This window comes from Trichosurus vulpecula, chromosome 4 (assembly GCF_011100635.1).
Source record: "Trichosurus vulpecula isolate mTriVul1 chromosome 4, mTriVul1.pri, whole genome shotgun sequence".
Classification (NCBI taxonomy): Eukaryota; Metazoa; Chordata; class Mammalia; order Diprotodontia; family Phalangeridae; genus Trichosurus; species Trichosurus vulpecula.
Window position 1 is genome coordinate 306,562,920 of NC_050576.1, and position 13,945 is coordinate 306,576,864.

General features: G+C 37.0%; 1 protein-coding gene across 4 annotated transcripts in view; it reads right to left on the reverse strand.

The window, feature by feature from the left end:
- DGKH (diacylglycerol kinase eta) overlaps positions 1-13,945 on the reverse strand; it is a 205,511-nt gene that overhangs the window by 102 nt on the left and 191,464 nt on the right. For 2 of the 4 annotated variants that reach the window (XM_036755358.1, XM_036755357.1), the window contains exons 26-29: positions 13,077-13,169; positions 8,416-8,535; positions 7,948-8,053; positions 6,370-6,500 (exon numbers count right to left, since the gene is read on the reverse strand). In XM_036755358.1, coding sequence (XP_036611253.1) covers positions 6,370-6,500; positions 7,948-8,053; positions 8,416-8,535; positions 13,077-13,169 — 450 coding nt within the window. The remainder of the gene's footprint in view (positions 1-6,369; positions 6,501-7,947; positions 8,054-8,415; positions 8,536-13,076; positions 13,170-13,945) is intronic. The other 2 variants (XM_036755359.1, XM_036755360.1) reach the window with 1 other exon arrangement.

Below are 13,945 nucleotides of genomic sequence, written 5' to 3' on the forward strand. Positions count from 1 at the left end.
GAGAGGGGGGGGGGAAAGAGAGAGAGAGAGAAAGAAGAAAGTTTATTGATAGGAGAAAACTCATAGTGTAACATTCAACTTGGTGAACAACTAGATCAGACCAACAATGAATCTGCTGAGTTCTACGTTCAATGGTTCTGAACGTGGAATTAGCAAGAGGCAAGAAAATGCACTTACGAAATGAGTATTTTACCTAACTCACTGTGAAACCACCAACCTGTGACCACAGTCCTCTAGAGAAAATACCTACAGACGCTTCACATTAGTTCTTTGACAACACTGTTGGCAGCTCTTCAAGATTCAAGATATGGTTTAATATCTCTCTCCTAAATACAGGGATTTCCATGAGGGAATGATGTACGCTGTTGGCTCTGATGCATCTATAGCCTCCTACATTTCTGCAGAAGCTCAAGTTGTACAGTGAGGCAAAACAGTGTGAAAGCAGACACCAATTTCTACAACTCTAGGTTAGGAATGTTTGTTCCTAAATGTTCATGGAGAAATAATTGTTGGTGGTAACCTTTAATTATGTACAAAAATAAGTTTGATTGTTACATCAGTGATTATGAATGACTAGAGAGTATAAGTAAGTATCCCTGCCCACCCTAGGAAAGTGCTTTTTATGCTGGGCTTTTGACTATTTCCTAAAACTCCTCATTTCTCCATAAGGTTTTTTAATATCAGATATCAATATTGAACTTTTATAAATGTGTGATTGCTGCTGATCCAAGACAGGCATAATTTCCCACATCTGAAATACTATCACATCAGGAGCTCCCCATGTTAATGAAACCATGTTTTCTCTTTGAGAATGTGAAAACCTATTATACGGGATTTAATCAATCAATCAATAAGTGATTGATGTTTTCTTCTTGAGAAAGTAGATACTGTTTTATACATATATTACTTTGTGGTATAATAAGCTACGCTTTCTCAATAAAAGTTATCTAAATTTCCTTGCTATAGTTGGAGTCCCCTGTAATTTGAACTTCTCTCAGTGAATTCCCATTAAACTATATATAACCCATGAAGACTTTCTTTCTATCTTTCTTTCTTTCTATATACACATATATACACACAAATACATGTGTATATATACACCATATAGGGTTTTTTATCTTAATTTTTAGCTCTTAGAGCAACCACTTGCAATCTTCTGAGTTATGGTACTTCTTTGTAAGAAATAATTCCCAAAATTTTGTTAATGTTTAAAATGAGACAACCACTTAGCAAATTAGAAAGTCAATGAAATGACTTAAAAACCAGTGGCTTCAGGCAGCATGCAAAGCAATGTAAGTAAGGTTAAAAGGAAATGCAAAATCATTTGTCCAAATAAATGAATACAGGAATACTCCAAATTTTGCCCATTTCTCTAAAAATCATAGCCTGATCCATTCTTTAAAACTCCTGAAATGTGATAACATTTATCTTGCAGCCATATTTTTAAAAGCATCAACAAACCTGTAAAAAATTCATGAATCTTTCTGATACTACAATAGATATTTCTGATGGCCCTGTTACTATTTTCAAATACCTACAGTTATTTTCAAGCTTGAGATCAATTAGAGATCTGTTCCTATAAAACTTTTTAGTATGTAATTGGTCCATCAATTTTTTTTAAATGTTTGCTTTGCAACTCTCCATATATGTTATTTTCTTTAGAGGTAGCATGTAGCATGAACTACTGGAGAGAGGACTAGACTTAAAAAATGCCAGGTTCATTCTACAGCTATATGACTTTCATAAAAGCCATCTTAATTCTCAGTGCCTAAGGTAACTTGCTGAGTGAGACTTATCTACGAAGTCAAAGGCAGCTGGGTGGGGGAAGGTACCACATCAAAAGCTCCCCATATGGATGAAATCACATATTTTCTTTTTCATAATATGGATACCTTTTATACTATGTGTGTTAATCCTCTTATAAAGTATGTGTGGTGGCTGAGTTTTCTCAATAAAAGTTGTACAGACTGATTACTAAATGTCCTTTGTTTTAGTTGAAGTCCGCTATAATCTGACCTGCCCTCAGTGGACCTCTTGAACTATGTATCCTGCTTATCAAAATTCTCACATTTTCCTTAGCTCTGGCCCATGGCTTCCTTATTCATTTCACTAGAGGTATGTGCCTAAGGCAAGACAAGAACTGTGGGTCCAGAACCATTGCTTCCCTCTTTGCTCAAACAGTCTCACCTGTGGACTCACTCTTGTTGAAAGCATAATTATCAATACTGTGGCAAGTGCATGAGAGAAAGATAGAAGGATTTTGTTTAACGTTCTTGCCAGATTTTTATACCCTCCAATGAGAAAAATCCCAGAGCACAAATGTTGATATCAAGCCCAGAAAAAGTCAATGAAATTCCACTCAACACTTAGTTATCCTTCATTTAACACTCATCATATTATTGACAGCTACCCAGAAAGTACAATTTGATAGTCACTATTTACCTGCCTAGAGAATAATATTTCTAATACTTTAATTACTTTGATTAATTACATTCTGGAAGACAGCATTGTGAACCTTACAATTTTCCTCTTCCTTAAGGGCAGTTTATTATCTTTAAGAAAGAAATAAAATGTTAGTATGATTTTAACAGACTACTGCTTAGCACTTTATTTCCAAGAAATCTTAAACTGATTTTCGGTTATAAATAAAACAAAAATCTTTCAAAGGTTCCCTTGGACTAAGGGACTGACTGTCCTTGGGGTCGTTAGGTTACATTTAGACCGCATATTTTCCTACCATTCAGTTCCCAAATCTAATAGGAACCTAAGCACTTAAGGAGTATAAATGATACTTAATCTCCACTAGACAGTGCCAAATGAATCTCAAAATAGATGGCTTCAAAAACATTTCTCAGCACTGTATCATTTAAGACAGGATTATTTGAAGCATTTCCTGTTCTTGTGAACTGAGCTTATGGAAACCATTATAGCTAAAATTGATTTAGATTTCTCTCTATGAGACTCACACAAGGATACATCATTATGTTATTGTCACAGGATTACTGTGAGGATCAAATAAGATATGTATGTAAAATGCTGTATAAATGTTAGATGTTATTGTCATCCTCTTAGAAACTGAGAACATGTATATAGATACTAAAATGACAATGCTTTTTGAAAAGTTTCCTGTATTTAAAGAACCTTTATAACAAGTACAACTAGATTTTTGAAAGTTGGAAAAGATTTAGATGGCATCTAAATCTCTTTCAATTCATGGAAGTATGGCTGAGAGAACTTATGTGCCCATAGTCATGTAGTAGCAGAGCTGAGGCTAGAATTCAGTTCTCCTTAGTCTCAGTCCTAGTGTTTTCCATTCTGCCTTGCTGTCTTCCAAACGAACACTTTTATCCTCACTTACTTTCTTCTTTCTCCCTTAATTACGAGAAGGAGATATAGTTGTTTTTCTCCTTTCCAGCCAATAGCTATTAGCAACAACAGACGAAGCCCCTAAAGCACTCATTCCCAAAGTAATTTAGACCCCTCTGCATTTTTGTGCCATGTCTCTTTCTTGGTTCTCCTGCTTGTCTGACCTCTCCTTGGTCTCCTTTGCTGGATTTTTGTATCATACCCAATGACTGTTGGTATACCACCAAAGTTCTCTTTAGAGTCCCTTTCTCTTATCTCTATGCTCTCACTTGGTAATCTTATCAGTTCAATTATCATCATTACCTAGATGACCCCCGGTCTCTCTGTCTGTCTATCTATCTATCTACCTATCTATTATATCCATATACATTCATACACATACATACATACATATATACACATATATGTGTGTGTGTGTGTGTGTATCTACACATGCACACACACATATAGGTCCATATCACCAGCTGCCTATTGGATATTTAAAACTGGATTTTCCATAAGCATCTCAAACAACACGTTGAAAACACAGATAGGTGGTGCAGTGGATAGGATAGAGTGCTGGACCTGTAATCAGAAAGACCTGAGTTTAAACCTGGTCTCAGACACTTATTAGCTGTGTGACCCTTAACAAGTTACTTAACCTCTTCTACATAACTGCCAAAATGATTTTCTTAAAGTGTAGGTGAGACCATTTCAGCCCTCCAACTCAATAAACTCCCTATTACATCCAGGATCCAATATTGGCTCTTTTGTTAGGTTTTTAAAGCCCTTAACAATCATTTCCCTTCACACTTTTCTGGTGTCTTGCACATTGTCCCCCTCTACTTACTCCACAATTTAGCCATACTGATTTTCTTGCCATAGTCCTCACACACAATGCCGCATCTTCTATATCCATGCCTTTCCACTAACTATCCCACACATGCAGCCTGATCTCTCTTCTCACCTTGCCTTCTCAGAATCCCTGGATTTCTTCAAGCCTCAGCTCAAACGCTACCTTCCACCAGACACTTTTCCTGGTTTCTTCCTATGTTAGAGATGTTAGTTCCTATCGAAAGTTACCTTTCATGCACTCTGTATGTATCATGTATGTACCGATTTATATACATTGTTTCTCTTTTTCTATTTTAAGCACCTTGAGGACAAGGGTCATTTCTATTTGCCTTTTGTCTTCCCCAGCATTTAGCAGGTACTTGGCATGTGGTAGGTGCTCAATAAATGCTTGTGGATTGATTGATTATTGGACATAATACATTGATGGAATCCTTAAATTCTAGTCCCAAAATTCTGGGCATCTGGGATATCTCCAGAATGAAAAAAAATCACAAAATACTCTATCAAAATAAATAAAACTAAGCTCATTTTCTAAGAACGAGATAAGAACAATCAAAGAGGTACTAAGTATGTTTAGCCCCTTTCGTTGAAAGTAAATTTTAAAATTCCTAATGCTTGTTCACACCTCTAGCCATCATTATCAATTCTTCCAAGACTCTGGTCTAGAGGGGACCCTTGCCCATAGTCACACCAACCAGCCAGGAAGGCGTCGTCATTCTGAAGCAGCGGGTTTTGCTGCTGGCAGAACAATAACAAATTCTTTCCACTATCATTGTACCTTTTGAAATAAATAATCCAGGGGAAAAGAAAATGCTATATAAAACTTTGAAAGTCTAATTTCCTTTCATAATGAAAAGACAAATTTAGCAATCCTAGGGAATGCTGAAGATCTATACTTCACTTTTGAACACTTTTACTAGCGCATTTGGCTGGTTCTCTTAAAATCCATATAAACAAAGGTATCACTGCGTTATCAAGACACAGTGAAGGCAGAGTTGTAATTTCACCATGCAATTGGTTTTAAGATGCATTGCATCTAAAGGTACCGACCACTTGTAATTCTTAATGCCAATATAAGCAATGTATACTATTACCATGCAAAGGAGACATTTTCCTACCTGTCTATCATTTAAGCTAGCAAAAATAATAGCTAATTATTACTGGATCATTTGTAATGAGAAATGTAACCTTCTACCCACTAGTTGTGGGCAAATCATTTAAATCGCTATACAAATGTGAGCTTTTAAGAATTATTAGCAGTGATAAGCTTTCAAAGCCTCATTTTCCTCATCTGCAAAGTGAAAATAATACTTTTCCTATCTATTTCTAAGAGCTGTGATGATCAAAGAGATGGTGTATGTGAAGTACATTGCAAACTCAGTCAATGTAAGAATAATAAAAGAACAAATCCAATTTTTAGATACTTCCTTCTCACACAAATCTAGAGTAATTTGGATGTTTCAAATGCTAATTCTTGGTCAAACAGTGTTTTTCTCCAAACTGAACTATTATCTATCCCTATCACTTTTGAAAACCTAGTTCCATGTTGTTTTCTTTTAAAATGATCATAATTTTGATTTAATTTGTTAAAGAAAAATGACTTTGTAAGCAGTTAACTGATAGGAAATTTGAATTTATTAATATTCTTATTAACATGACTCATAATAAAATATCAGCTTTGCTATCAGATAAATAAGATCTGTACACGGCTATTGTTCCAACTCTCACCCATTAGGTCCTTATGTATACTTACTACAATGCTTAATGACTATGAGCAAATTTTCAGCTCTTGACCTTACATGAGAAGAAGCCTTTAAGATCTTTCACCAGCAGCTGCCACCTTCCAAACTGATCCCATGCAATAAGCTCAGGCAGGTAGGAGTGCAGTCATAACTGCTGCTGTTGCTGAGGGAAATAATTATGTTCACTGAGCCTCGGCTACATTATCATTCTGTGTGAAGCATCTGACAAGGACATATTGCTGATATCCTCAGCTTTGAGTACTGTATGACACAGAAAGAGCTCAGGCCACAGGAAGGTGTGGATTAGTTTATTGCATATTCGCACAAGGTAAGCCAAGCTACAAGCACATAACAAAACGCAAACAGAAGAAAGGAGTGAAGGTGTAAGAAAAATCTTAAGAGCAGAAAAGTAGCACAAAGGAAATACCTTAAGATCTCGCCTTTCCAGGTGCAAAAGCTCAGCCCCTCGGATGTCATGGCGGATGAAGATTTCTGTGTACTCTCCCAAATTGAGCTGATCCAGCCAAGCAGCAACTTCATCTGTGCCCCACTTTTGAACTACCAAAGTTAAGAGCAAAACCCCCTTAATTTCTACATGCTCAATGCATTACAAGCAAAGGATGGCAAAAGAGAGAGGAGAACAGAGTAGAACAGCAAGTGCTAGCCAAGGAAAAGATTAAAGGTATCGTTTCCACAAAACTGGACAATTTCCTGGGTTTTGTTTTTTCCATGCAAGTTACAGATTAGCAGTAACCATGAGAAAATATTTCTCCAAAGACGGGGTTCATTGCCTTGCAGCCGCGCTTTCAGCTTTAGTCATTAACATTACCCAAACTACAGGAGATGTAGCAAAACTTTACTTTTTTACTATTAGGATCAGTGATGCAAGGGCCAAATGAATTCTGATTACTTCTTAATGACCATTTGTAAGCTCCATTATCGGTAGAAATGAGCTACAAATTCTAATTAGAATATAAAATCTGATATGGGGTTTTCAATTTTACAGAAACTTTGTTCTGATTATAGTCTTTTTGAATTCCAGTCCCTTCCTCTTACTGATTTCTCTAGTACTCTTAATTAAAGCAGCCAATACTCTGTTAAATCAATTTAATAGGCCATTTAAAAGCTTTGTCAGCACTACACTCTGAGGCTAGTCCTGTTAGATTATTGTTTGGTACAGAATGATCATTCTCTTGTATATTTTATTAAACATTGATTAGCTTCAGATTAACCTACTCGTGTGACATATTGTGTTTTTTTAATCAGTTCTTAGACAACCATTTTATAAACCTCATCATTAAGATTTTATGAGCCTTTTTTGAGTTAGACAGCTAATTCAAATAGGTAATGAATTTGGTTGTAAAAAAGCAGCTACCACCAGAAAGGTCAGCTCTTGTTTCTACTTTAGGCATATAATGTCATTAGGTTTGATCTCTAGGGCTGAGTAAAAGGCAAACTGGAAAGAGAACAGCAAAGAGATTGTTTAATCTTTACTTTATAAACACAGGTGTTGCTGTATATTGCCATCAGAGTCTCTGTGTGTGTGTGTGTGTCTGTGTGTGTGTGTGTGTGTGTGTCTGTGTGTCTGTGTGTGTGTTGGGATGGGGAAACAGCAGGGTCAGATTCTATACTTGAGAGGAAAAAGAGAAAGTGTGGCTATAAGGGAAACATATTACATATTTAGTAGGTTAAAGGAGCAGATAAAAGCTGCTATACTCCATTAAAGGACTCTAGAGAGTCTGCATCCTTCCCTTTGAAATGGAAAGACAAGTCACATACCAGTATCTTGGATTGCTGTGTAGGAGGATAAAGAATCATCCAAACACAGATACACTAACATTCACCAAGCAAAGTAGAAGGCAAAAAAGTAGTTACCTTATTTCCTTATACAGCTGATAAATGTGGATGCCCACTGAATCCTTTCTATTTATTTTAGGTGCAACATTATTTTCATCAGTTTTGTTACAATGAGAATATGGTTTTGCTTGTCACATGGAGCACCTACCAGGCAGTGGGCTTGCCTTCAGCTTCTGGACCTTCTCCTTCTTAAATTTGGGCACAATGCGAAACACGGTGCTTTTGTTTCTTTTTGTGTAATCCAAAGGAGGATCCTATTTGAAACAGATTTTAAAATGAGCCACTTCTTTGCCATTTTGGGAAGGGAAACTCACTGATACAATCCTTGGATATTTCCTGTAACTGTCAATATTATGAAATGAGGGTAATTTTAAGAAATTTTCATTATCCAGTGGTTGCTTCAAAACATGTTTACATTCCTTGGCTATCTGTTTATATAAGGACTTTAATTCTTGTGCAGAGAAGTAGGGCAGCTGGAAGTCAGAATTCATAAGTTTACCCTGGCATAGAATGAAAAAAATCAAGATTATTATTAACTATTTTGTCTGTTTTATATACCCTCTTTACTTTTAATGTAGAATAAAGTTCATGTAGAAATGAATCAAACTTCACAAACCTCATCATCATTTGAATGTAGGACGCAATAAAGCCATGGAATCTCTGCTAACTTCTGCAATTCCACTTCCACACCATGTAAAGCATTGGATACCAGTTCTTCATGTGGAGATTCCAACTGCTATTTACCAGAGGATTAGAAACATTCCTTTATCAACCTCATAGAAAAAAACTTTGAAAGTAACTTTGCACAAGTTTTATTAATCTAGTTAGCAATGAAAAATGTTTTTTTCTAACTCACCATATGAAACATAACAGCCTTTCCACCCTTGTTCTAATCCCTGCTTCCCAATGATATCAGTAGCAGTTAGTGTACCTTTAGCAACCTCGCAGGGTAAATGTGCTGCTTTTTGACATTTCTATTCATGTGGATTATCATTGAGTTGTTTACTTTCTCTACATGAATAGATAAGAAATGACTCTTCTTCAGATTGGCTAGACCAAATATATGAAATAAACATAATTCTTAAATAAGCAGCATAAAGGTCATCATGGATACAGAAAATAATGATTAGAGGACTTGCCTTATGAGAACTGCTTGGCACAGATACCTTCTGGCAAGCTTAATAGTGCAAGTGTGAGAAAAATAAGCAAGAGACTCAGAAATGTCTGGAGCAAAATTGTGGAGACTAAGGTGAAACAGATAAGGTAATATACAACTAGTCAAGTGAGATTAAAATGGGCAAAAGGAATAAATCTGGATTCTACAAAAAGTAGATGAACACCTTTTAATTGTTGCTATTCCCAAGGCTCTTGGGTTCAGAGTCCTAGACTATCTTCAAAGTGGTTTGAAGAGAGATGGTGGTAGTGGTTTGGGTTGTCTGGAACATACTGCCTCCTGTATCTCCCTCAGAGTGCCTTGCTTCAGCTAGCCTGGCTTGCCTGCCTCATGAGTGATAGTTGATGGAGATGGCTGGCCCCTCTTCCACATGAACTGATTCCATAAATGATGCTTGTGAGGACTGGACCAGAAACAGGACCGGTGAGTGGTTCAGGGGATGCTCTGACCATCACAGCTCTTGTGTCTGTTTGTTCATGGTAGTTGGTCAGCACTTGTTGCTGGTGGTTGTGAGAAAGGAAGGTCCTTCCTACACACTGATTTCTCCCTTCAATGCTGCCACAGAGACTAGGCTACTAGCAGGTCTGGTGGTTTCAGAAGCACTACTATTGCCAAAGCTCTTGGGTTCAGAATACTAGACTATCTCCATCAGGGTTCAAGGGGACATGGGTGTTCAAGGCAATGGTGGTTGTTTGATTTGCCTGGCACATTTTTCTACCTATTTCTTTCTCTCAGGGTGTCTTACTTATTGTTCTACTTGGAACTTTTCTATATTCTCATGACATTCTAATTTCCATCAATAGTCATATGGGTACTTGTGCTTTTTAAGGCAGAGACTATGTGTTTTTTCACCTTTGTAACCTAACACAGTTCTTTTCATATAGGTGCTTAATAAATATTGAGTTAAACTAAATTAAATTAAACTAAAAGTAAATTGAATTTTGTAATTTGCAGAATGTTTTTAACTTGGTATAGGCAAAACATATTCTTTGTAGGACTCAAACAGTTATGCAAAAGAGAAAATTTTCATTCTTATTCATCAAGGAATTCCAACATCCAACATCCCCATCCAACATCCAAACATCCAACTCCCTTAATATGACAATTGCCATTTTCTTTGAGTTCAAATACATTCCTTGTAAAGCTGATGCAACATTAGTTCTATAACTAATTTCTATAAATAAATCTTAATATTTTTCCCCAAGAGAATAACTGACTGCCACTCAAATATGCATGTGTAGACATCTAATATGTATATAGTATATGTGTATATATGTATTATAAATGTGTCACGTACTTATCTGTATGTATTATATATTAACAAAGGTCACTTTAAATACACAGGCAGAAAATATTTCCTGACAACATCAACATATATCTTATGTTCATAGACAAATATCACTATTACCAAAACTTACAGAGTGAGATTCACTTTTATTTTTAAGTTTAACATTCCTTCCACTGTCCTTTTATCATCTTTTGCCTGTATCATAGACAAAATTAGTCCAAATTTGACCTCTCCTCCCCATCCCAGTTCTATCGTGTCAATTCAGCCAACATTTATTTAATACCTGTTATGTGCAAGGCAGAAAGTGAATGGCCTAGCAGATAAAGGGGCAAGTCTGGAATCAGGAAAACTTCAATTAAAGTCATGCTCCTCACCAGATACCATGTGACCTGCCTGTATCGCAGTCAAAAGATGATGAATATATTTTTTTATTCATGGGCTATCCCCTGCCCTCAATTAGGGTGAGAGCAAAGACTGTCTCTCATTTCATCTTGGCATACATAGTGCCTTGTTCATTTGGGGGGTTTTTTGGTTGGGTTTTGTTTTTGTTTGGTGGAGTAGGTTGGTCTAGATCAGTGATTTCATTTTTTTAGGGAACTCTCAGTGTGGAAATTTTTTTCACTATTGCAGGCTAACAACTAGTATGTAAATTCATAGTTTTAAAGGATTTCCCTGAGAGATTAAGTGATTCACCCAGGGTCACATGGTATGGGTCAGGAGCAGGACTTTCTGCCTTGCTTGTAACAGGTACTAAATAAATGTTTGCTGAGTGGTCACAATACGATTGTGATGACGGGTTGGTCATTTTGGACTAATTGTACCAGTAAAACTGACAGTGCATGGAGCTGATAACCATTACCATTAAACTACCCCTGAGGCAGCATGCACCTCAACCCCAAGGTGCTCACCATAATGAACTATTTTAAGACACTAAGTTTTCAGAAACACGAACTATTCACCTGTCATTAGCCCTCTAGATGAGGAGGGTAAAAGTACAGAAAAAGCTATGTGGTCTAGTACACTTTACCTGCTGGAAAGTTTTAGAAACTGTTAGTTCTAATATCTCCCCATACAAATCTTCATTCTAGTAATTGGGACCAAAGCCACATTTGACTGAAGTTGCAAAAAGTCACTGCCAATCGTTGCTAAGAACGGGTGATAAGGCTTCACAGCTGAGAAGGAGTGAATGCCAGGTGGCATCAAATTCCATTTTGTCACTACCAGTCATGTTTACTAAGAACAGGGCTATTCCAAGCTTCTGCAGTGTGGTGGCTTTGGAGCCTTGCATAGTGATTCCAAAAGGAAATGCCTGTGTACACACATCCACACCAGGGCAAGGGAATGAGAAAGAAATGCCATCCTATCACGAGGACTGGCCCCAGGCTAGTTAGTTGCCTCTTACCTCAGCACTTGTATTCCTTAAAGAACTCATCTTCCTTGCTTCCTTCTTCCTTTCTTTCCTTCCTTCCTCCCTCTCTCCCTCCCTTTTTTCCTTCCCTCCTCCTTCTCTCTCTTTTACTTCCTTTTTCCTTCCTTCCTTCCTTCCTTCCATCATCTCTATCATCTATCCATCTATCATCCATTTATCTATCCATCATCTATGTAGCTATGGATCAATCTAAATATCTGTCTGTGTGTGTGAGTGTGCTAATATGTGTGCATGTATGTTTGTCTATTTCTATGGGGATTGCCTTGCTTATGTGTACTTATACCCCCAGTGCTTAGCACAATGCCTCATACCTAGTAATCATTTAATAAATGCTTTATAACGGTCTGGTCTCCCATTGCATCCTGGGTCATCTCCAGTCATCCTGATGAATATCAGATCACTGGACCCAGATGGCTCTGGAGGAGAAAGTGAGGCTGGTGACCTTGCACAGCCCTGTCCTATTCGAAAACGAAGGACAGACACAACGTATAACTGTCTATGTCTGTCTGACTGTCCATCTATCTCTTATCCATTTTAGCTATCTATGATATCTATAATTTATTCTCAGTTAATACTCATTCAAAAATATTTATTAAGCACCTACTATTTGCACGGTACTGTGCTCAGCTGCTAAGGAAGATAAGAGCTTGAGATTCATAGACTGTTGTTTCTAGACTGGACCTTAACTACATTCCCAGGAAAAAATCCTAGGATTGGGGTTCTTAACCTAGAGTCTGTGAACCTGTTTAAAATTTGTTTTATTGTAACTGTATTTCAATATAATTGTTTTCCTTTGTAAGTCTATATATTTTAAAACATTCTAAAGAGGGGTCCATAGGCTTCAGCAGATTGCCAAAGGGGTCCATGACAAAAGAAAAAGCTTATGGAAGAACCCCCTGCCTTAGGAAACCAAGACCACATCTCCAACAAAATTCAACATTCCAAGGTTCTTCTGGCACTAATTGCCTAATAGCCTAAAGAATAAACTATGCTCGAATACTTTGCCTCTGGCCAAGACCAACCATGTTACACATTTGCCCCCTTCTGGGCAAATGGAGATTATATCATTTATGTTTTCAGTGTTAATTCAGTGAACAATAACTTGGCCTTCCTCTGGAAGTGTTTCTGGGGAAACACTGGCAAGAGACGGCTTATGTGTTTTCAGGGAACACCCTACAATTAAAAACAGTCAGGGCACAGCATCTGGGGCAGATTTGTCTTGCTTTTGCCTAGGAATGATTTTCATTCACTAGAGGGAAGAACTTTAAAAAAGGGGACAGGAAACACCTAAACCTCATGAGCAAAGGTTCATCAGTGAATCTGAGGCCTTCAAATGAATTCCCTCATGACTGCCCTAACATCAAACATTTCTCTCCCTCTTCTTACCAAAGGAACTCTCCCAATTAGTAAAGACTCCGTTTCATTATTTAGTGCCTTCACATTGACAGCGATTTCAATGGCAGTGTCTCTGGTAAGACTCTGGAAAAGAAAAACATTGCAGAGATTAAGTGGTAGTGAATTAAACTGTGATTCCATCATCAGTAATCAGCAAAATATTGAGATTCTTAGTTAAACTGGCCTTGTAATTTTCCAAAGCCATTTGAACTACCAGGATTCCTTTGAATTTGCAAATTTGTCTCATCACATTTGTCTCTTTCTTCCCTATCTTATGTCCATGGGCTAAAAGAATGCAAACATCTCATTCCAGTAAACATTCTTGGTTCCTCACTTCTAAAAACACATTCTCTGGAAAACCCAAAACAAATAAAAGGAAAGATAGAGTTAATTACATTTTCAGTGTTCTATCATCAGATTCTTATTCAGATTTCTTTTTAGGTCCTGAACATGAGGCCAAATTCTTATTTTCAAGTCTTGAGTAACTTATTTAAAAGCATGGCAGAATGAATAGAGGGCTGGCCTAGGAGTCAAGAGGACCCAGGTTCAAGTCTTGCCTTTGATACATACTAGCTGTAGGACAATGGGTAAGTCACTTAACCTCTGATTGTTCCAAATAAGTCTCTAAGAAGAGTTACTTATATTAAATTAAATCATGGGTAAAAGACAAGTAATTAATAATAATAAAAATTTTAAAACTGATATTTACATAATTCTTTAAAGTTTGCAATGCACTTTAAATAATGCAGTGCAGTGCATTATTTCATTTAACCTCGCAATAACCCTGCAAGATGGGGACTACAACCATTACGAGGAGATGAAGAAAATGAGGCTCACAAAGTTAAATGACTTGGCTGAAG